This window comes from Lampetra planeri, chromosome 39 (genome assembly GCF_965212315.1).
Source record: "Lampetra planeri chromosome 39, kcLamPlan1.2.h2, whole genome shotgun sequence".
NCBI lineage: Eukaryota > Metazoa > Chordata > Hyperoartia > Petromyzontiformes > Petromyzontidae > Lampetra > Lampetra planeri.
Window position 1 is genome coordinate 11,406,866 of NC_136145.1, and position 24,919 is coordinate 11,431,784.

A 24,919-nucleotide genomic window follows, 5' to 3' on the forward strand; every position below is an offset into this window, starting at 1 on the left:
ACAAAGTAGATAAAGTAGTGCGCTTACCAACGTAATCAAATGTCTGTCCGTGCGCCGCCGTCGTTCAAACCTATGCGCCTCCTGCATGAAAACGACGGGAAGTGCAGCGTTCATTACAGATAAAGCTACGCGTTTATATGTGTAGTGGTTTAACGCACGCCAAGGGGGGTAATTGTACACACGTGCGGGTTGGGAATAGTGGGGTCGAATCGGGACATGCTGCTGTTGCTGGGGGCCAACGAGTGAGTCGGAGACGGCCCGTTAGGCAATTATAGATGCAGGGCAGTGATTGGCCGGTTGTTGTTGTTGAGTACAAGGTGGTGCCTCCAAGTCTGGGAATGGAGACAGGTGGCAGCGGGGCCGGGGGCGCGGGGCGTTAGGGGGGACGCCAACTAATTAATTGGGAGTTAATGAGGATGGGGAATAATAGGGAGTGTCAGAGCAAGACGGGGAGTTGTGCTGGGAGCTGGACCGTGTTGGTCGGAGCAGAAGAAGAAGAAGCATAGAGTAGCAGTGGAGAAGAAGAAAAAGTGTAGAGTAGCAGTGGAGAAGAAGAAGAAGAAGAAGAAGAATAGATTAGCAGTGGAGAAGAAGAAGAAGAAATGTAGGGTAGCAGTGGAGAAGAAGTGTAAGATAGCAGTGGAGAAGAAGAAGCATAGAGTAGCAGTGGAGAAGAAGAAGTGTAGGGTAGCAGTGGAGTGGAAGAAGAAGTATAGGGTAGCAGTAGAGACGGAGAGAGATAGTCGGAGTGAGACGGAAAAGCCGAACGAGAGCGACAGTCGGAGTGAGACGGAGAAGCTGAGAGAGAGAGCGATGGCGGGAGTGGGATTGGGAAGCAGAGAAGGGAGTCGGGAGAGACGGAGAGAGAGAGAGGGAGGAACGGAGCGAGCGAGGCCGGCGGAGCGCGGCGAGCGAGCGGAGAACGCGTTAAAGGATGGTGGCGAAATGTGCTGTTGGACAAATAAAGTGACGACAGAAAAGGAAGAAGTTGTCCGTGTAAAGTTCAGCACTACATAGGTATAGATGTCGAGTAAAAAACTATGCGACCATGGGGAGAACATGCAAACTCCAAATATACAGCAGGCGTCAGTGTCGGGATCGAAACCACAACCTCCTGTATACCAGGCGAGGTAGTTAACATCTCGCCACTGCAGCACCCCTGTAAGAAATGTGTGCCTGATATGGTTAATCATTTTACAAAACGTGTCTTTTTTCCATTTGCCACCCTGGAGCCCATTCGCCACCGCGGTGTCGCTATCGGGTCCGAGAGAGGAATATTTTCGACCTGGAAACAACACTGCATTGCTAATTGACGCTATCACTGCAGGGGCAGAAGTGGCTGAGGTTTATGCATTCAAATGTGGTTGCCCACAAACGGTATTTGACAGCGCTATTCGGCCCTCGGTAATGAAAATTATCGGCACCTCTGCTCGATCGCAAACTCTGACCTCCCGATCTCCGATCGCCGTGTGATCGTTGTCATGGCGACTGCAGAAGAACGAGCGAGAGCATGAGCTGCTGCAGCTGCGCCGCGTTCACCAACAGCAGCAGGCGGCGCTCCACAAGTGTCAGGAGCGAGCGGCACGGGTCAAGCGCCTGGAGGAGACTATACGACAGCAGGAGAAGGTGCGCACCAACGTACACGGATGCGTACGCATATATATATGTACATGGGCCAAAAGCACACACTTGTATAGCCTTACCAGACTTTTGGGGCAAGTGCTGTTAGTGAGCACCTATGAAGGCAGTTAGCGTGCTGTGCTCCGAACTTGGCAAGCCGGGTTTGATTCCGGTTCAGTCAACACCAGTGACGATTATCTGAAACGGTCCTGGGCCTCCCCTAGGTCGACTCAGCCTCAAACGAGCACCTAGTGTGGTGTGTAAACATCGCCATTCAGGAGACAAACGCGTTTGGCCATGGTGCTGGCCACCCACCCCCTCGTGGATCGTTCCAACCTTCATAGGTGCTTGCACACAGTACATACACACACATAAGCTCATGCACGCGCGCGCACACAAATTTACGTGCACGCAGACATGCACGCGCATGCATATGTAGTGGTGGTGTTGACGTGCGCCGACTGTGACAGTGATGGATCACGGGGCGGCGCGGGGTGCGGGGTTGAGCACGCGTTGTGGGCGTGGTGTGGACGCGCGCTGGGAGTGACAGATGACGGGGCGGCGCGGCGTGGGTGGGGAGGCACGCTGAGATGGGGGAAAACAGGATCGTAGCCAGCGCCCAGTGATTGGTCGAATAGGATGGGTGCTCGCAGCGACGTCCGCAGGTGGGGTATAAAGGGGGACGCGCGAGAGCACTCGGGGAGAGTTACCCAGTTGAAGACCAGAAGACGGAGCTGAAGACCTAGTGCCCCGAGACCCCTAGTCCCGCCGTCCTTATAGGGACCGGGGCCCTGTGTGGCTCGGAGGCGAGACTGTGGGACCCGGGGTCCGACGCCCACGTCGGTCGGGCTGGGGACCCACAGTCAAGACGGACACCCGGGCAGGGAGTGTCCCGAGTAGCTCAGTGGGCGTTAGTCGCCAGGGTAGCTAAGTGGGTGTTGGTCACCCGAGTAGCTCAGGGGCGTTAGTCGCCGAGTAGCTAAGTGGGTGTTGGTCACCCGAGTAGCTCAGTGGGCGTTAGTCGCCGAGTAGCTAAGTGGGTGTTGGTCACCCGAGTAGCTCAGTGGGCGTTAGTCGCCAGGGTAGCTAAGTGGGTGTTGGTCACCCGAGTAGCTCAGTGGGCGTTAGTCGCCAGGGTAGCGAGTAGCTCAGGGGCGTTAGTCGCCGAGTAGCTAAGTGGGTGTTGGTCACCCGAGTAGCTCAGTGGGCGTTAGTTGCCGAGTAGCTAAGTGGGTGTTGGTCACCCGAGTAGCTCAGTGGGCGTTAGTCGCCAGGGTAGCTAAGTGGGTGTTGGTCACCCGAGTAGCTCAGTGGGCGTTAGTCGCCAGGGTAGCTAAGTGGGTGTTTGTCACCCGAGATACTAAGTGGGTGTTTGTCACCCGAGATACTAAGTGGGTGTTAGTCACCTGTGAACGAGTTTGGTAAAATAAAGAGTGTGCTACCCGTGAAGTCGTCTCCCGCCGAGTTACTACACCACAACTGGCGTCAGAAGTAAACCTGTCTTCAAGAAGAATGGACACGAGGAAGACTACCCGTACCCACGAGCGAGGTCGGGACGACGACGGCGTACCGGGGACACCAACCTCGGGAGGAGAGGACGAGGAGTTGCCGCCGATGCAGCACTTCGCGGTGATGGCCGACGCTCCGCTCGCCTCCGACACCAGCCTCCAAGACGCACACTCCCGGTTGGCGGAGTTGCTACTTGCCGCCGCCGCTGTCTTGGCGGACATCTCCGTTCCGGCGAGCGAAAAAACGGCTGCAGGGTTGGTGGAGAAAGCGACGTTGGAGGGATCCCGCCAAAAGGCGCTTCGCGCCAAAAGTCTGGAAGTTGCCGCCGTTTTTGAGGGGCCGCCATCGATTGGCGGGAAGCACGGACACCACGTGGCCGGAGACCTCCGCTCAGCGCAGCCCACGTCATCAGCGCGCGCCGGAGCTCTCCATTTTGCGCCTGACGACCGAGCCGACATTTTACACAACTACAGCGGAGCGCGGAAAAATCTCTCCGACGTCGACGACGATCGGGTCCTCCAGCAAAGATTGCCCGCGCTGTCGGCGTTCAAGGCGGATGGGGGCGACTGGGGAGCCTTCCAACGAAGGTTCCTCGCTCATCAGGAAATGTCGGGGTGGTCCGACACCACTGCCCTGCGTGCGTTGCCAGCGATGCTCGACGACGACGCGCTTGCAGCCTTCACATCTGCTGCAAGGTCGTCCCGCTCTACGCTCCAGGCCGCACTACACCTGATGGCGAAGGTGTTCGGACCACCCTCCACCTGTCGCCACCAGTTCTACGATCGGCGGAAGGTGGCTGGAGAAACGACGCTCGCCTATCGCACGGCACTGCTCGCCTTGGCGGACGCAGCTTTTCCCCGCATGGACAAGGAGGGGAAGGACGCCATGGTGACGGAGCAGCTGCTGGCGTTGGCCCACGAGTTGGGGGTCCCCATCAATGTGGCGGACGAAATGGATATCTGCTCCCTGGCGATCGCCACGAGCATTCACGCGTACGAGGTCCTCAAACGCAAGCCGGGGGTCGTCTGCAAATGGGCGGGGAACGCGGCACTGGCCACGATCGCCGAACCTCAGCCAGCTGCGGATCAGGAGCAGGCCTTCGCTGCATCGCGTCCGGGGGAGTGGAGAACGGGAGGTCGTTCGCCCACACGTTCATCCCGCAAGCTGGAGCAACCGAAACCTACGACGTCCCTCGTCGTCTGCTACAACTGCGGCCTTCGGGGTCACGTCGCAGCCGGGTGCCGGGCCCCGCGTCAGCGCGCCCCAGGACCACGTCGGGACGACGACCAGGCCCACAAGTCATCCCAACAAAACCCGGCAAGTCGCGGCACCTCACACGCTGGGTCCACAAACACGGCACATTCGGGTCGCCGCTTGGCGGTGGGGGGTTCGCGGCTGGGTGCCGGGGGTTCACTTCGGCGAGGGGGGTCCGTACACGGCCCGCAAGCAGTCGAGTGGTCCGAATTGGCCCACAGGATAGTGGCTGCGTCGGCCGGGTCGTCCGTGGTAACGGGGTTTATTGACGGGGTTGAGGTCCGGGTGCTTGTGGACACGGGTGCGTCGGCCACTATCATCTCGGACCTTATTTATAACATTCTTCCCGTCCAAAGAAGACCCCTTCTGCCAGTGGACGTGCCATTTTATGCGGCGAATGGGGGATCCCTGGGGATCATCGGCCAGATTCGGGCGACTATTTGCATTGGTGACATCAAATTGGCGGGCCCTATTTTTGTATCATCATCGCTGGCCGTTCCCTGTTTGCTAGGTACGGACTTTTTGTCCAAAATGCCCATCAAAATTCTCATAGATCAGGCCTGCATTGAGCTTCCGTTAGGTCGGCGGGTTGCGTTCTTGACGAGCCCTACCAAAATACGCACGGTTTGTGCGACGGTGCAGGCGCTGGCAACTCAGACTGTACGGGTGCCCCCGGGATCGCAAATGTTGGTACCCCTTCGGTTGAGGAAACCACTCGAGGTGGGGGCGGAGGCACAGGGGGTGCTGTTGGGGCCGTCTAACAGGGCCAGAAGGGGCCTCGACTTAGCGGTTGCTCAAACCATGGTGAGAGGGGACAGTGAGCCGTTCGTAATGGTCCTGAATACGGGGTCGCGGCCGGCCGTAATTGCGCAGGGAACGGTGCTGGCTCACGCCGCGCCGCTACCCGTTGAGGAACGGCTCGTGGCTCAAGCAGATTTCACTGTCGAGTCGCATCCTCCAAGTGATGAGGGGACAGAGTGGTTGGACTCGTTGTGTGCCGGTTCTGCTAACTTGTCCAAAGTGCAATTGGGAGCATTGAGGGGTTTGCTACTCGAGTTTGCTGACGTGTTCAGCAAACATAAGTACGATATCGGCTGCACGGACCTGTTGCGCCACCACATAGCTACAGGGGACGCGGCCCCTATTCGTCAGAATCCCTTCCGGCTCAGCCCAGCCGAGAAGGAGCATGTGCAATCGGCGGTTAATGATATGTTGGCGGCCGATATCATTTCGCCCTCTTCTAGTCCGTGGGGTGCTCCTATTGTCCTAGTTAAAAAACAGGACGGGTCCTTGCGGTTTTGTGTCGATTTCCGCCGCTTAAACAAAATCTCGATGGCGGATGCGTATCCGCTCCCCAGGATGGATGAGTCGCTGGATGCCTTGGCGGGAGCACAGTTTTTTTCCACACTCGATCTGCTTTCCGGATTTTGGCAATTGCCACTCGATAACGAGTCTAAACCTAAAACCGCTTTCCGGACACCTGGTGGCCTATTTGAATTCAACCGTTTGCCCATGGGCTTACATTCCGCTCCCGCCACGTTCCAGAGACTCATGGAATTGGTTTTGTCGGGCCTCCAATGGGATACCTGTTTGATTTATCTCGACGATATCATCGTCTTCAGTCGGACTTTTGAGGAGCACCTCCAGCGACTGAGAGCGGTGTTCCTCAGGATGCGTTCCGCTAAGCTTAAATTTAAACCGGCTAAATGTTTTCTGCTTCGGGAATCGGTCAGGTATTTGGGCCATATCGTGAGTCGTTCAGGGATCTCGACGGACCCTGCTAAGACGCACTGCGTCAGCTCATGGCCAACGCCAACCTCGGTCACGGAGGTTCGCAGTTTTATTGGTTTCGCCTCCTATTACCGTCGTTTTGTCAAGCAGTTTGCCACCATAGCCAGGCCCCTGCACGCTTTGACGGCTAAGGGTGTGCGGTTTCACTGGGGGGCGGAAGAGGAGGCTGCGTTCTGCTCCCTTCGTGACGCCTTGGTGCAGGCTCCCCCCTTGTGTTACCCCGATTTCACACAACCGTTTTTGCTTGACACAGATGCCAGCAACACGGGTATCGGGGGGGTGCTCTCACAGGTGGTCGGGGGGGTTGAACGGGTGGTCGCCTACGGTAGTAGAGTTCTTTCCCCCGCCGAACAACGCTATTGTGTGACTCGTCGTGAATTGTTAGCGATTGTGTTTTTTACACAGCAATTCAGGCCGTATCTTTACGGCCGTCATTTTACGGTCCGTACGGACCATGCGGCTCTACAATACGCTATGCGCGTGGCACAGCCATCGGGCCAATTGTCCCGATGGTTGGAGGTCCTTCACGACTACCAATTCACGACGATTTACCGTAAGGGATTGCGACACTCAAATGCGGACGCCTTGTCGCGGTTGCCACCGTGCACGGACTGCACATGTTTGTTGGGATCGGCGCGGTGCAAACCCCCGGTCGCCGACACCCCGGGAGTTGCGCTCGCCGCCACTGACACCCCGGGAGTCGACGCCCCCACGGGGAGGGATTCGCTGTTGTCGTTGCCTCTCATTGAGTGGGGCCGTCTCCAAATGTCCGACAGCTCCCTACTTACGCTACGTCGAAAAGTTGGCGCTCCCGAGGTAGGGGATGCGCGGGTCGGTTCCTGGGTGTGCAGACAGGGCCTTTTGATGAAGTGGGACAACATGTCCCAGCGTCACGTGCTCGTTGTGCCTGTTGCTATGCGGGGTAGGGTCGTTCTGGCAGCTCATGAACGGCTCATGCATCTGGGTTTTCACAAAACGCTCGCCCTAATCCAGCGAGACTATTATTGGCCGGGGATGGGTAACGACGTGGCGAATATTCTTAAGGGATGCGTAGGGTGCGCCAAAAGAAAACCGCCACCATTGGCAGCTAATCCACCGCTGCAATCCATTCAAGTTTCGCGCACAAACGAATTGGTTGCGTTGGACATCTTGGGGCCCTTTCCTGCTACACCGAGGGGAAATAGGTTCCTGCTGGTTGGCGTAGAATACTTCACCCGATGGCCCATGGCATGGCCACTCGCCAACCAGTCGGCTGCAGCGGTGGCGGACGCCTTCGTCCAGGGTTATGTTTTGGACAAGGGCGCCCCCGAACGCTTGCTGACGGATCAAGGAAAGAATTTTTCGAGCGTTTTGTTGCGCGAGGTGTGCGACCTGTTGGGTACAAAGAAAGTGCGTACTTCCCCCTACCACCCGCAGACTGACGGGATGGTTGAGCGTCTGAACAGGACAATTACGTCTATGTTGTGCCAACAGGTCTGCGACGATCAGGTTGATTGGGACTTACAGGTGCCGGGGGTACTCGCGGCCTATCGAATGGCCCCTCATGCGGCGACGGGGTTTTCCCCATTTTTTCTTATGTATGGGCGGGAGGCCGATCCGGCCATGGACGTCCAACTGGGGATTTCCCAGCCACGTGCAAAATCAAAATTGGCAGACCACATCAAATTTAATATCGCCAAATTGACTGAAGCGCGGGAGGCGGCGAGGTTGAATTCGCGGTCTCGGCAAATCGCGAACGAGAGATTGCATGGGCGGAGGGTGCATACGCATGATTGGAAACCAGGCGATAAGGCCTGGCTGCATTGTCCACATGCACCGTTGGCTACGTCCCCCAAATTGTTGAGACCTTGGAGGGGACCGGTGGAAATTGTGCGGGTTGCACGACCCCAGAGTATACAGATTAAAAGGGAAAAACGCCGTTGGTACGTTCACCCCTCCCGACTGAAGCCCTATGCGGCACCGTGTGACCCCGTTCTGTGCCATAACGACCGGGCGTGTGATGTGACCGTCGACTCGGGGAGGGAGGTGTCGCAGGCTGATCCTCACGTGTCTCCACCTGACCCACCCCCAGGTGCCTCGGGCTTGACGGCTGCTGACCGTCGGGAACCTGAACCCCGCGGCACGCACGGGTCCTCGATGCCTGGCCAATGTCTTCCTGAACTGCCGGCACCACCGGACGTTCAACCGCGTCTGGTGCCGTACGACGGACCGGCAAGGCGGACTCGGGCTAGGGCACAACAATTTTCATGAAGACATTTTTTTTTCGACACCGAGCTCGCCCGGTGTTCCCCTCTGCCGGGGTAATGTCCCGTTGTAGGGACGCTCGGAAAGAATGGGACGCTGCACGAGTCGAAAGAAAAGAAAAAAAAAAAAAATTTCCATTTATTTTTCTTTCTGCATACACATTGCTATTGTCACTCGCCGGATTGTATATATTGTTCTATTGTCGCGGTGGCATTGGTTGATGGTTGCGGATGGTAGTGTTCGCGTTGTGTTGTGTTGTTACGTTAGTTGTTGTTCTTGTTGTTGTGTTGTGTTACGGGGCACACAGGGGGGTTTGTATATTTTTATAGCAGCCGGGTCGGCTGCGAGCTATGTGGTAGGGGGTGATGTAGTGGTGGTGTTGACGTGCGCCGACTGTGACAGTGATGGATCACGGGGCGGCGCGGGGTGCGGGGTTGAGCACGCGTTGTGGGCGTGGTGTGGACGCGCGCGCCGGGAGTGACAGATGACGGGGCGGCGCGGCGTGGGTGGGGAGGCACGCTGAGATGTGGGAAAACACGATCGTAGCCAGCGCCCAGTGATTGGTCGAATAGGATGGGTGCTCGCAGCGACGTCCGCAGGTGGGGTATAAAGGGGGACGCGCGAGAGCACTCGGGGAGAGTTACCCAGTTGAAGACCAGAAGACGGAGCTGAAGACCTAGTGCCCCGAGACCCCTAGTCCCGCCGTCCTTATAGGGACCGGGGCCCTGTGTGGCTCGGAGGCGAGACTGTGGGACCCGGGGTCCGACGCCCACGTGGGTCGGGCTGGGGACCCACAGTCAAGACGGACACCCCGGGCAGGGAGTGTCCCGAGTAGCTCAGTGGGCGTTAGTCGCCAGGGTAGCTAAGTGGGTGTTGGTCACCCGAGTAGCTCAGGGGCGTTAGTCGCCGAGTAGCTAAGTGGGTGTTGGTCACCCGAGTAGCTCAGTGGGCGTTAGTCGCCGAGTAGCTAAGTGGGTGTTGGTCACCCGAGTAGCTCAGTGGGCGTTAGTCGCCAGGGTAGCTAAGTGGGTGTTGGTCACCCGAGTAGCTCAGTGGGCATTAGTCGCCAGGGTAGCGAGTAGCTCAGGGGCGTTAGTCGCCGAGTAGCTAAGTGGGTGTTGGTCACCCGAGTAGCTCAGTGGGCGTTAGTCGCCGAGTAGCTAAGTGGGTGTTGGTCACCCGAGTAGCTCAGTGGGCGTTAGTCGCCAGGGTAGCTAAGTGGGTGTTGGTCACCCGAGTAGCTCAGTGGGCGTTAGTCGCCAGGGTAGCTAAGTGGGTGTTTGTCACCCGAGATACTAAGTGGGTGTTTGTCACCCGAGATACTAAGTGGGTGTTAGTCACCTGTGAACGAGTTTGGTAAAATAAAGAGTGTGCTACCCGTGAAGTCGTCTCCCGCCGAGTTACTACACCACACATACAAGCACTGACTCAAGCACATACAAACACACGCATGCATACATATACACGTACATACAAATGCATGCACGTGCACACATGCACGTACAAACACACATAAGACAAAGATCCTTTAGCAGACTGTAGGGGCAAGTTCTGTTGGCAAGCATCTATGTGTAGTGATATAGAATCGGTCACGTAGCAGCATAGCGCTGGCTACTGGCAGGGAAGGGGATCTGCAGTTACAGCAGCCCTGACTGGCAGCAGGCCACGTGATAGACCAGAGAGGGATCTAGGGGAAAGGTTACGGAAACGGCACATCGAGAACCCGCTAGTAGGTTCCAGAAGGGGGCGTGGCCGGGGGCGGAGCCAGACCATGCTGACCGTATAAGAGGGGCCCCGGGAGGGGACCTCGGAGCTGTCGTTTCGAGTGGGATCCCATCGTGCTGCTGGAGTCGTTGTCGTCACCATCTTCACCATCTCGGCGTCGCCAGTCAGGCAGTCTACTAGCTGTCCTGACTGGGAACTGTAGTTACTAAATGTTACTGTCAGGCCGTGTTAATAAACAGAGTGCCTCTTACTGTTAGTGCCTCTGAGTCATTACATATGAAAGCCGGCACAGCACACGAGAGGTGGGTGGCCAGTACCACGCCCGGTCGCCTTTATCTCTTCAGTGGCGATTATTTACACACAGCACCTGATACTCATTTGAGGCCGAGTCAACCTAGGGAAGGCCCAGGACTGGTTCAGATAATCGTCACTGGTGTTGACCGTGAGCGGGAATCGAACTCTGGTCGTAGCCGGATTCGTGGCTTGGCTTGGCAACCGCTGCGCCACTGCTCCCCATCGACCCACGTACACACACACAGCTGTCTGCTCTCTCTCGTATGCGCACGCACACTCTCCCGAGTGCTCCCTGCCGTACACACACACACACCCGCCTGGCCGCTCACTGGGGTGGTGCGCACCACTGCCCTGAGGTCCACCTTCCTTCCTGCAGGTCATGGAGAAGATGGAACGGCTGCTGGAGAGGCAGGCCAGGCAGAAGGCGACCAAGCGATCAAAGTCGGACACTCCGACCAAAGGTGGGAAGTGTGGTTGGTTGGGACTCTTCCCTAAAGTCGGGTTCTTCAATTGGTGGGGATCTCAGAGTGACCCGCCATTGAGGTATTGTCCTCCAAGAGATGTGGATCACCGGGACATGAAGACATACAAATTAGTGAGATGGAAGAGAGATATACAAGAGGTGGAGATGAGAGAGCTCTAGGCAGGAGTCAAAGATTAGGGAGATGGAAGTGGCTGTGCCTGCCATCTGTACATGTGATAATGTGACCATGTGATGTCACGTGGCCCATCAGCAAATGATAAACTTAATCTGTGGCCCATAAAGTTTATATGTAGTTGAAAAACCCTGCCTTAGAGTGTCCTGTTAAAAAAACATAAATTACATGTCGGGTGTACGGTGAGGGAAAAAAGTATTTGATCCCCTGCTGATTTTGTACGTTTGCCCGCTGACAAAGAAATTATCAGTCTATCATTTTAATGGTAGGTTTATTTGAACAGTGAGAGACAGAATAACAACAACAAAATCCAGAAAAACGCATGTCAAAAATGTTATAAATTGATTGGCATTTTAATGAGGGAAATAAGTATTTGACCCCTCTGCAAAACATGACTTAGTACATGGTGGCAAAACCCTTGGCAATCACAGAGGTCAGACGTTGCTTGTAGTTGGCCACCAGGTTTGCACACATCTCAGGAGGGATTTTGTCCCACTCCTCTTTGCAGATCTTCTCCAAGTCATTAAGGTTTCGAGGCTGACATTTGGCAACTCGAACCTTCAGCTCCCTCCACAGATTTTCTATGGGATTAAGGTCTGGAGACTGGCTAGGCCACTCCAGGACCTTAATGTGCTTCTTCTTGAGCCACTTCTTTGTTGCCTTGGCCGTGTGTTTTGGGTCATTGTCATGCTGGAATACCCATCCACGACCTATTTTCAATGCCCTGGCTGAGGGAAGGAGGTTCTCACCCAAGATTTGATGGTACATGGCCCCGTCCATCGTCCCTTTGATGCGGTGAAGTTGTCCTGTCCCCTTAGCAGAAAAACACCCCCAAAGCATAATGTTTCCACCTCCATGTTTGACGGTGGGGATGGTGTTCTTGGGGTCATAGGCAGCATTCCTCCTCCTCCAAACACGGCGAGTTGAGTTGATGCCAAAGAGCTCCATTTTGGTCTCATCTGACCACAACACTTTCACCCAGTTGTCCTCTGAATCATTCAGATGTTCATTGGCAAACATCAGACGGGCATGTATATGTGCTTTATTGAGCAGGGGGACCTTGCGGGCGCTGCAGGATTTCAGTCCTTCATGGCGTAGTGTGTTACCAACTATTTTCTTGGTAACTATGGTCCCAGCTGCCTTGAGATCATTGACAAGATCCTCCCGTGTAGTTCTGGGCTGATTTCTCACCGTTCTCATGATCATTGCAACTCCACGAGGTGAGATCTTGCATGGAATCCCAGGCCGAGAGAGATTGACAGTTCTTGTGTTTCTTCCATTTGCGAATAATCACACCAACTGTTGTCACCTTCTCACCAAGCTGCTTGACGATGGTCTTGTAGCCCATTCCAGTCTTGTGTAGATCTACAATCTTGTCCCTGACATCCTTGGAGAGCTCTTTGGTCTTGGCCATGGTGGATAGTTTGGAATCTGATTGATTGATTGTTTCTGTGCACAGGTGTCTTTTATACAGATAACAAGCTGAGATTAGGAGCACTCCCTTTAATCTCGGCTCGTTACCTGTATAAAAGACACCTGGGAGCCAGAAATCTTTCTGATTGAGAGGGGGTCAAATACTTATTTCCCTCATTAAAATGCCAATCAATTTATAACATTTTTGACATGCGTTTTTCTGGATTTTGTTGTTGTTATTCTGTCTCTCACTGTTCAAATAAACCTACCATTAAAATTATAGACTGATCATTTATTTGTCAGTGGGCAAACGTACAAAATCAGCAGGGGATCAAATACTTTTTTCCCTCACTGTATGTGTTCTTATGGTCACTTTGTATTTTACACTCTTTTCTGAGAGTTAATTGTCCATGGGACAATATTTTTAGACGATTGCCAAGCATACCCTGAATCTGCACCATTGTTATGTTTTTAAATACAGGATACTGAATACATTTTGTTAACGTCACAAAAGTGGGATCCCAGTCACGCCGCCTGACCTCTAACCCCGCGTGACCTTTAACTCCGCGTCTACAGATGGAGACCTCCTCAAGGACGTGGAGCTGGTGCTGGGGGTGGAGAACGCACGTCTGAGGATGGAGCTCGAGAGGTTGAGGGCGCAACCTCACCCCCACACCCAGCAAAGGCCCCCACAGGTAGGCCCAGCATTCAAGCTGCATGCCCGTGTCTCACTGTCTCTTCGCCCCTTCAGAGCAGTGCTGTGCACAACCTCATTTTGCATTGCCGTGGAGCATCGTGGGTGAATACTGTGTTGATTCTCGTATTTGGATAGAGTCCCTTGTTGAATACGTAGTGCTTTTTAGTGTCTAGTAAATCCTGCAGAATTTGTTTAAAAAGCCTGACTGCTGATGAGACTCAGATCCAAAATTTGATTGCTTAAACAGATGCTGCTTGATAATATTGGTCTGGAAGGCCAACAGGCTGATGGACTGAAACATTTTTGTATGTTGAGAGACAGATTGGAGGTCTCTTTAGAGCAGGGAGTGCTATACAAAGACAGGGCTGCCAACACCACCCCTCCCGGATGGGTCATGCAGTGGTTAGTTCACTCGACTCATTGTTATCCACTTTTCGATGAATGCTTCTCCAAAAAAGCACATTCATATTCCAGGTCAGAGGTTGACTCAACCACCATCCCTTTTGCATGAAGTCGGCAGGAGCTGTCCTTTGGATAGACTGGTGCCTGCCAAAAGAATTTAGAATTTCCACCATGGGCTGCCAGTGGAAATGAGTCACCAATGAATGCTCATTTGAGAAGGGAGACGGCACTGCCTTGAGCAGATAAACCCCCCAAGGTACAGAGTCCTCCGATTCACCTGGCGGCCATGTATGTGTGTGCCCATCCTCTGGCCCCGCCGCCACCGGTGCTCAGGACGTGTTCTCGGTTGCCGAGAAGATGGCGTTGCTCGCCAAGGTCGAGAGGGCAGAGGGCCGCGTCCGACAGCTAGAAGAAGAGGTAAGTCCGACTACCTCGACCGCCTCCTCACTCGCTTCTGTCCTGCCCTCGACCCCGCTGTGTTTGTTCAGCGCTGCATCAAAACTTGTTTGGCGCATGCTCCAATTCAGTGGCTCCCCAACACCGCACCATTTCCAGCGAACAACCATGCACCGATGATATCTTTCAAAATGATAATTACTCTAAATCCTAGTATCTCAAGTTTCAAGTTTAATTAATTGGTATAGCCCTGTGAGCCATGCGGCTCTTGAGTTGGGTGCAACCGCAACAAACAAAATATGAACAGAGAACATCTTAAAGCGACGACGCGCAACAGAAACATCCTGGATAAACCAGCAAATCTTCCAGAAAAATACACTGTATTAGAACGCTGTGTGCAAAAATCCCAGTGTGATGCAAGTCAAACAATAACAACCATAAGACAACTTAGATTCAAGCTATCAGGCTAACTCCGCACTTCCGCAAGAAACATAGCTTAACCACATGTTTTCGAATCACCAAAATAAAACTATAAAATACAATCTTAAATTTGGAGCTTTCGTGACTGCAGGAATTACTCTTTGGTTCTTTCGGTAAAGTCACGTATAAAGTCAGTTTAATTTATTATTTTATCTTTATACGTGACTTTACCAAAAGAACCAAAGAGTATAAAATACAATGTAACAACGGTAATCATAAGAACTTTGATTCAAATTTAACAATAAACGATACACACAACATGTACGACCAAACCTGCAGCCATATCCGGCAGCATGACACTCCCAGTGTATGATGTGTGAGTGAGTCAGTGGTAGTGTGAGTGAGTGTATGATGTGTGAGTCAGTCAGTGGTAGTGTGAGTGAGTGTATGATGAGTGAATCAGTGTATGATGAGTGAATGTGTAATGTAGTAACTCGGCGGGAGACGACTTCACGGGTAACACACTCTTTATTTCACCAAACTCGTTCACAGGGGACTAACACCTACTTTGTATCTCGGGTGACAAACACCCACTTAGTATCTCGGGTGACAAACACCCACTTAGTATCTCGGGTGACAAACACCCACTTAGCTACTTGGCGACTAACGCCCACTGAGCTACTCGGATGACCAACATCCACTTAGTATCTCGGGTGACAAACACCCACTTAGCTACTCGGCGACTAACGCCACTGAGCTACTCGGATGACCAACATCCACTTAGCTACTCGGCGACTAACGCCACTGAGCTACTCGGGACACTCCCTGCCCGGGGTATCCGTCTCGACTGTGGGTCCCCAGCCCGACCCACAGGGGCGTCGGACCCCGGGTCCCACAGCCTCGCCTCCGAGCCACACAGGGCCCCGGCCCTCGACCAATCGCTGGGCGCTGGCTACGATCCTCTTTTCCCACATCTCATCGTGCCTCACCACCCACGCCGCGCCGCCCCGTCATCTCTCACTCCCGGCGCGCGCGTCCACACCACGCCCACAACGCGTGCCCAACCCCGCACCCCGCGCCGCCCCGTGATCCATCACTGTCACAGTCGGCGCACGTCAATACCACCACTACATCACCCCCTACCACATAGCTCGCAGCCGACCCGGCTGCTATAAAAATATACAAACCGCCCTGTGTGCCCCGTAACACAACACAACAACAAGAACAACAACTAACGTAACAACACAACACGACGCGAACACTACCATCCGCAACCATCAACCAATGCCACCGCGACAATAGAACAATATATACAAACCGGCGAGTGACAATAGCAATGTGTATGCAGAAAGGAAAATAAATGGACAAAATTTTTTTTTTTTTTTTCTTTCGACTCGTGCGGTGTCCCCTTCTTTCCGAGCGTCCCTACAACGGGACAATACCCCGGCAGAGGGGAACACCGGGCGAGCTCGGTGTAGAGAAAAAAACGTCTTCATGAAAATTGTTGAGCCCTAGCCCGAGTCCGCCTTGCCGGTCCGTCGTACGGCACCAGACGCGGTTGAACGTCCGGTGGTACCGGCGGTTCAGGAAGACATCGGCCAGGCATCGAGGACCCGTGCGTGCCCCGGGGTTCAGGCTCCCGACGGTCAGCAGCCGTCAAGCCCGAGGCACCTGGGGGTGGGTCAGGTGGAGACACGTGAGGATCAGCCTGCGACACCTCCCTCCCCGAGTCGACGGTCACATCACACGCCCGGTCGTCACGGCACAGAACGGGGTCACACGGTGCCGCATAGGGCTTCAGTCGGGAGGGGTGCACATACCAACGGCGTTTCCCCCATTTAATCTGTATACTCTGGGGTCGTGCAACCCGCACAATTTCCACCGGTCCCCTCCAAGGTCTCAACAACTTGGGGGACGTAGCCAACGGTGCATGTGGACAATGCAGCCAGGCCTTATCGCCCGGTTTCCAATCATGCGTATGCACCCTCCGCTCATGCAATCTCTCGTTCGCAATTTGCCGCGACCGCGAGTTCAACCTCGCCGCCTCCCGCGCTTCAGTCAATTTGGCGATATTAAATTTGATGTGGTCTGCCAATTTAGATTTTGCACGTGGCTGGGAAATCCCCAGTTGGACGTCCATGGCCGGATCGGCCTCCCGCCCATACATAAGAAAAAATGGGGAAAACCCCGTCGCCGCATGAGGGGCCATTCGATAGGCCGCGAGTACCCCCGGCACCTGTAAGTCCCAATCAACCTGATCGTCGCAGACCTGTTGGCACAACATAGACGTAATCGTCCTGTTCAGACGCTCAACCATCCCGTCAGTCTGCGGGTGGTAGGGGGAGGTACGCACTTTCTTTGTACCCAACAGGTCGCACACCTCGCGCAACAAAACGCTCGAAAAATTCTTTCCTTGATCCGTCAGCAAGCGTTCGGGGGCGCCCTTGTCCAAAACATAACCCTGGACAAAGGCGTCCGCCACCGCCGCAGCCGACTGGTTGGCGAGCGGCCATGCCATAGGCCATCGGGTGAAGTATTCCACGCCAACCAGCAGGAACCTATTTCCCCTTGGTGTAGCCGGAAAGGGCCCCAAGATGTCCAACGCTACCAATTCGTTTATACGCGAAACCTGAATGGATTGCAGCGGTGGATTAGCTGCCAATGGTGGCGGTTTCCTTTTGGCGCACCCTACGCATCCCTTAAGAATATTCGCCACGTCGTTACCCATCCCCGGCCAATAATAGTCTCGCTGGATTAGGGCGAGCGTTTTGTGAAAACCCAGATGCATGAGCCGTTCATGAGCTGCCAGAACAACCCTACCCCGCATAGCAACAGGCACAACGAGCACGTGACGCCGGGACATGTTGTCCCACTTCATCAAAAGGCCCTGTCTGCACACCCAGGAACCGACCCGCGCCTCCCCTAGCTCGGGAGCGCCAACTTTCCGACGTAGCGTAAGTAGGGAGCTGTCGGACATCTGGAGACGGCCCCACTCAACGAGGGGCAACGACAACAGCGAATCCCTCCCCGTGGGGGCGTCCTCTCCCGGGGTGTCAGAGGCGGCGAGCGCAACTCCCGGGATGCCGGCGACCGGGGGTTTGCACCGCGCCGATCCCAACAAACATGTGCAGTCCGTGCACGGAGGCAACCGCGACAAGGCGTCCGCATTTGAGTGTCGCAATCCCTTGCGGTAAATCGTCGTGAATTGGTAGTCCTGAAGGACTTCCAACCATCGGGACAATTGGCCCGATGGCTGTGCCACGCGCATAGCGTATTGTAGAGCCGCATGGTCCGTACGGACCGTAAAATGACGGCCGTAAAGATACGGCCTGAATTGCTGTGTAAAAAACACAATCGCTAACAATTCACGACGAGTTACGCAATAGCGTTGTTCGGCGGGGGAAAGAACTCTACTACCGTAGGCGACCACCCGTTCAACCCCCCCGACCACCTGTGAGAGCACCCCCCCGATACCCGTGTTGCTGGCGTCTGTGTCAAGCAAAAACGGTTGTGTGAAATCGGGGTAACACAAGGGGGGAGCCTGCACCAAGGCGTCACGAAGGGAGCAGAACGCAGCCTCCTCTTCCGCCCCCCAGTGAAACCTCACACCCTTAGCCGTCAAAGCGTGCAGGGGCCTGGCTATGGTGGCAAATTGCTTGACAAAACGACGGTAATAGGAGGCGAAACCAATGAAACTGCGAACCTCCATGACCGAGGTTGGCGTTGGCCATGAGCTGACGCAATGCGTCTTAGCAGGGTCCGTCGAGATCCCTGAACGACTCACGATATGGCCCAAATACCTGACCGATTCCCGAAGCAGAAAACATTTAGCCGGTTTAAATTTAAGCTTAGCGGAACGCATCCTGAGGAACATCGCTCTCAGTCGCTGGAGGTGCTCCTCGAAAGTCCGACTAAAGACGATGATATCGTCGAGATAAATCAAACAGGTATCCCATTGGAGGCCCGACAAAACCAATTCCATGAGTCTCTGGAACGTGGCGGGAGCGGAATGTAAGCCCATGGGCAAACGGTTGAATTCAAATAGGCCACCAGGTGTCCGGAAAGCAGTTTTAGGTTTAGACTCGTTATCGAGTGGCAATTGCCAAAATCCAGAAAGCAGATCGAGTGTGGAAAAAAACTGTGCTCCCGCCAAGGCATCCAGCGACTCATCCATCCTGGGGAGCGGATACGCATCCGCCATCGAGATTTTGTTTAAGCGGCGGAAATCGACACAAAACCGCAAGGACCCGTCCTGTTTCTTTACTAGAACAATAGGAGCACCCCACGGACTAGAAGAGGGCGAAATGATATCGGCCGCCAACATATCATTAACCGCCGATTGCACATGTTCCTTCTCGGCTGGGCTGAGCCGGAAGGGATTCTGACGAATAGGGGCCGCGTCCCCTGTAGCTATGTGGTGGCGCAACAGGTCAGTGCAGCCGATATCGTACTTATGTTTGCTGAACACATCAGCAAACTCGAGTAGCAAACCCCTCAATGCTCCCAATTGCACCTCGGACAAGTTAGCAGAACCGGCACACAACGAGTCCAACCACTCAGTCCCCTCATCACTTGGAGGATGCGACTTGACAGTGAAATCTGCTTGAGCCACGAGCCGTTCCTCAACGGGTAGCGGCGCGGCGTGAGCCAGCACCGTTCCCTGCGCAATTACGGCCGGCCGCGACCCCGTATTCAGGACCATTACGAACGGCTCACTGTCCCCTCTCACCATGGTTTGAGCAACCGCTAAGTCGAGGCCCCTTCTGGCCCTGTTAGACGGCCCCAACAGCACCCCCTGTGCCTCCGCACCCACCTCGAGTGGCTTCCTGAACCGAAGGGGTACTAACATTTGCGATCCCGGGGGCACCCGTACAGTGTGAGTTGCCAGCGCCTGCACCGTCGCACAAACCGTGCGCATTTTTGTAGGGCCCGTCAAGAACGCAACCCGCCGACCTGACGGAAGCTCTATGCAGGCCTGATCTATAAGAATTTTGATGGGCATTTTGGACAAAAAGTCCGTACCTAGCAAACAGGGAACGGCCAGCGATGATGATACAAAAATAGGGCCCGCCAATTTGATGTCACCAATGCAAATAGTCGCCCGAATCTGGCCGATGATCCCCAGGGATCCCCCATTCGCCGCATAAAATGGCACGTCTACTGGCAGAAGGGGTCTACTTTGGACGGGAAGAATGTTATAAATAAGGTCCGAGATGATGGTGGCCGACGCACCCGTGTCAACAAGCACCCGGACCTCAACCCCGTCAATGAACCCCTTTACCACGGACGACCCGGCCGACGCAGCCACGATCCTGTGGGCCAATTCGGACCACTCGACTGCTTGCGGGCCGCGTACGGACCCCCCTCGCCGAAATGAACCCCCGGCACCCAGCCGCGAACCCCCCACCGCCAAGCGGCGACCCGAATGTGCCGTGTTTGTGGACCGAACGTGTGAGGTGCCGCGACTTGCCGGGTTTTGTTGGGATGACTTGTGGCCCTGGTCGTCGTCCCGACGTGGTCCTGTGGCGCGCTGACGCGGGGCCCGGCACCCGGCTGCGACGTGACCCCGAAGGCCGCAGTTGTAGCAGACGACGGACGTCGTAGGTTTCGGTTGCTCCAGCTTGCGGGGTGAACGTGTGGGCGAACGACCTCCCGTTCTCCACTCCCCCGGACGCGATGCAGCGAAGGCCTGCTCCTGATCCGCAGCTGGCTGAGGTTCGGCGATCGTGGCGGCCAGTGCCGCGTTCCCCGCCCATTTGCAGACGACCCCCGGCTTGCGTTTGAGGACCTCGTACGCGTGAATGCTCGTGGCGATCGCCAGGGAGCAGATATCCATCTCGTCCGCCACATTGATGGGGACCCCCAACTCGTGGGCCAACGCCAGCAGCTGCTCCGTCACCATGGCGTCCTTCCCCTCCTTATCCATGCGGGGAAAAGCTGCGTCCGCCAAGGCGAGTAGTGCCGTGCGATAGGCGAGCGTCGTTTCTCCAGCCACCTTCCGCCGATCGTAGAACTGGTGGCGACACGTGGAGGGCGGCCCGAACACCTTCGCCATCAGGTGTAGTGCGGCCTGGAGCGTAGAGCGGGACGACCTTGCAGCAGATGTGAAGGCTGCAAGCGCGTCGTCGTCAAGCATCGCTGGCAACGCACGCAGGGCAGTGGTGTCGGACCACCCCGACATCTCCTGATGAGCGAGGAACCTTCGTTGGAAGGCTCCCCAGTCGCCCCCATCCGCCTTGAACGCCGACAGCGCGGGCAATCTTTGCTGGAGGACCCGATCGTCGTCGACGTCGGAGAGATTTTCCCGCGCTCCGCTGTAGTTGTGTAAAATGTCGGCTCGGTTGTCAGGCGCAAAATGGAGAGCTCCGGCGCGCGCTGATGACGTGGGCTGCGCTGAGCGGAGGTGTCCGGCCACGTGGCGTCCGTCTTTCCCGCCAATCGGTGGCGGCCCCCCAAAAACGGCGGCAACTTCCAGACTTTTGGCGCGAAGCGCCTTTTGGCGGGATTCCTCCAACGTCGCTTCCTCCACCAACCCCGCAGCCGTTTTTTCCGCTCGCCGGAACGGAGATGTCGGCCAAGACAGCGGCGGCGGCGAGTAGCAACTCCGCCAACCGGGAGTGCGCGTCTTTGAGGCTGGTGTCGGAGGCAAGCGGAGCGTCGGCCATCACCGCGAAGTGCTGCATCGGCGGCAACTCCTCGTCCTCTCCTCCCGAGGTTGGTGTCCCCGGTACGCCGTCGTCGTCCCGACCTCGCTCGTGGGTACGGGTAGTCTTCCTCGTGTCCATACTTTTTGAAGACAGGTTTACTTCTGACGCCAGTTGTAATGTAGTAACTCGGCGGGAGACGACTTCACGGGTAACACACTCTTTATTTCACCAAACTCGTTCACAGGGGACTAACACCTACTTTGTATCTCGGGTGACAAACACTCACTTAGTATCTCGGGTGACAAACACCCACTTAGTATCTCGGGTGACAAACACCCACTTAGCTACTTGGCGACTAACGCCCACTGAGCTACTCGGATGACCAACATCCACTTAGTATCTCGGGTGACAAACACCCACTTAGCTACTCGGCGACTAACGCCACTGAGCTACTCGGATGACCAACATCCACTTAGCTACTCGGCGACTAACGCCACTGAGCTACTCGGGACACTCCCTGCCCGGGGTATCCGTCTCGACTGTGGGTCCCCAGCCCGACCCACGGGGGCGTCGGACCCCGGGTCCCACAGCCTCGCCTCCGAGCCACACAGGGCCCCGGTCCCCACAAGGACGGCGGGACTAGGGGTCTCGGGGCACTAGGTCTTCAGCTCCGTCTTCGGGTCTTCAACTGGGTAACTCTCCCCGAGTGCTCTCGCGCGTCCCCCTTTATACCCCACCTGCGGACGTCGCTGCGAGCACCCACTTATTCGACCAATCGCTGGGCGCTGGCTACGATCCTCTTTTCCCACATCTCATCGTGCCTCACCACCCACGCCGCGCCGCCCCGTCATCTCTCACTCCCGGCGCGCGCGTCCACACCACGCCCACAACGCGTGCCCAACCCCGCACCCCGCGCCGCCCCGTGATCCATCACTGTCACAGTCGGCGCACGTCAATACCACCACTACAAATGGGTCAGTGGTTATGTGAGTGTATGATGTGTGAGTGAGTCAGTGTATGATGTGTGAGTGAGTTTAACACGTAGGCTTTCGCGACCAATATTATTCATAATCAACGTTTTTGGGTTTAGATCGCGTTATTTATAAATGTGTCGTAACCCTCCACCACCCGACACGGCCAATCAGTAAAAAAGTGTCACGTTGACAAAAGACAAATAGTTCACTGCTTTAGCCAACCGGTGTGTTGAAGCGTGAAAAAAATTGTAAATGTTGATTAATAATGTGTGAGTGGGTCAGTGTAAGATGAGTGAGTGTATCACGGCATCCTCCCCGCCATCACGGCTACCAATGTCTAATTGCCTGCATCTGTCTCAGCCTGCCTGCAATGTTCCTTCCTGCCCAATTCCCTACGTGCCTGTATGTAACTGGTCTGTACTATCTGTCTGTAACGTGTCTGGCGGTGACAGCCTTGCGTGTTCTCTGCTTATTGAACGGATTGAACCCAGCGGCCACCCTGATTATTACTGTGATTTTAATAATCATAACAATATTACGCTACGTCTACTTCACGGTGGACATTATGTGCCACCGTCCGGGGTCCAAGATTGTCAAATACAAAAAAGACACCGCAAATTTCTCAAGTGGGATTATACACAGCATCAATCATCGCGCCCTCCAGGCACACTGATGCCCCGGCTCACTTGTAATTGAGACTTTTGCTGGTCTCTGTAGTTCTCACCTGGTTAAACTAAATAAACCGTTGTCTGCTCATATACAGGGTGTTTCATGAAGATGGACCCAATTTTAAAGCAGCATATTTCACGATGGCAACATATTACAAATTACACAAAGTTACAAACGGTTTAATGAGTTATCAAAATTTACTAACCATTTTATGAATGCTCTGTGCCCTCCACCTGCTGTACGGACAACATCGAGACGATAGTTAAATTCGTCCCAAATGCCTCTCAAAGTGTCTTCTTCCACTGAAGTCACCGCTGCCGTGATTCTGTTTTTGAGGTCATCCAGATTAGTCGCTAATGGTGGCACAAAAACAGTCTTTGACGTATCCCCACAAGAAAAAGTCGCAGGGTGTGATGTCTGGGGATCTTGGGGGCCACGAGTGTAGCGCCAGGTCTTGGGGTCCAGTGCAACCTATCCAACGTTGAGGCAGTGTGTCATTCGGAAAACGTCGAACCTGCAGGTGCCAATGTGGCGGTGCTCCATCTTGCTGAAAAATGAAGTCATCGGAATCTTCATCAAGTTGTGGAAAGAGCCATTTCTACAGCATTTCGAGATACGCTTGCCCCATAATTGTTTCCCTTGAAAAAGAAAGGGCCATACACTTTTCTTTGAGAAACAGCACAAAACACGTTCACTTTCGGGGAATTACGCTCATGCTCTACAGTTTTGTGTGGATTCTCTAATCCCCATAGGCGCACATTGTAACGGTTAACTTTACCGCTTAGATGAAACGTTGCTTCAGCACTAAAAATCAAACGCGGTAAGAAGCTGTCGTCCTCCATGTTCTGTAACATCGCATAACAAAATTCTACACGCTTTCCTTTGTCACCTGCACGAAGAGCCTATACCATTTGCAACCAGTATAGCCTCATGATTAAACGTCGCCTTAACACATGCCAGACAGTCGTATGAGGAATCGCAAGTTCTCGGGTGGCACGATGAGTGGACTTCAGCGGGCTATGCAAAAAACTCTCTTGAATTCTGCTCACGTTTTCCTCTGAGGTACGTGGTCGCCCTGTGCTCTTCCCCTTACATAAACAGCCTGTTTCCTCAAATTGTCGGTACCAACGACGAATGCTCTTTGACATTCGCGGATCAATGCCAAAACGCCGTTGAAATGCACGCTGCACCGCAATTACGGATTCAGCCTTGCTTAACTGCAGAACGCAAAAGCCTTGTATTGCAGGGTCGCCATCTTGCGCTGGGACAGGCATCTAGCGGTAATCATTTGAAACTCTATGTCCCGCCCTTTCAAGTGGTAAGAGTTTCATTCATGGGCGGTTCGTGGTTGCAGAGATATAGCGATTTCAAATCGGGCCCATCTTTTTAAAACACCCTGTATTGCACTCTTTCCAGAGGTGCATCGGAGACCTAATTAGGCAGTAATTAGGTCTCCGATGCACCTCTGGAAAGAGTGCTTATTATTATAAATACGCGTATCAAGACTTTTTCAGGAGGGTCCTACGTTGTTGCAGTAGGAGGCGATGTTGCTCTATATAAATTCCAATTGAGTAATGTTTAGGTGGTTTTTCAACATTGGAATGCTTGGAAAATACCAGTGTACATTGTGTGGGTTTTTGGGTCTTTATTTGCTATGGGAAAAAAAACTTGAGAACCCGATGGAAACCCATGCAGAACAGGGGGAGAACTTTCAAACGCGAGTATCGCGTGAGTCTGCAACCTGCGTTGTCGAGGCTGTGCCTCTCCTGTGCGGCACCTTCACCTGGACCGCACCGCCCTGGTGTGTCCTCCCACACGGCACGTGTAGCTGAAGGTGAAAGCCAAGAAATGGGGGCGTGAGCGGCAGGACTATGTGATGCGTTTGACGGAGCGCTCGCACGGCTTCACGAGGACGTCCACCGACATCCTGCATGGCTTTCCCGTCGTGAGTGCACCCCCTCCCCCACCCCTGCCTCCGGCCCCCCCCGCCCTACACTTTTCAATGCCGAATCGACGCGAAAACGTGAGAAATGCAGTATTGGCAGGTCAAAATACTACCCTCCAGTGCCCGATTAGTGTGGCGAAGATGCTCGCAAGAGACGGATAAGTATCATTTGCGGGCTGTTTTAAGCTGGTAGGCTTTAAATGGCTGCAGGCCATAGGAAATCGAGTTATGGGCCGTATTCTGCCCAACGGCTGTAGGTTTTC

The 24,919-nt window shown here is 54.5% G+C and overlaps 1 protein-coding gene across 1 annotated transcript in view; it reads left to right on the forward strand.

The window, feature by feature from the left end:
* Positions 1–24,919, forward strand: part of LOC144731632 (coiled-coil domain-containing protein 33-like) — a 78,029-nt gene that overhangs the window by 52,054 nt on the left and 1,056 nt on the right. The window contains exons 6-10 of the mRNA XM_078612838.1: positions 1,495–1,626; positions 10,814–10,898; positions 13,083–13,201; positions 13,939–14,022; positions 24,540–24,656. Coding sequence (XP_078468964.1) covers positions 1,495–1,626; positions 10,814–10,898; positions 13,083–13,201; positions 13,939–14,022; positions 24,540–24,656 — 537 coding nt within the window. The remainder of the gene's footprint in view (positions 1–1,494; positions 1,627–10,813; positions 10,899–13,082; positions 13,202–13,938; positions 14,023–24,539; positions 24,657–24,919) is intronic.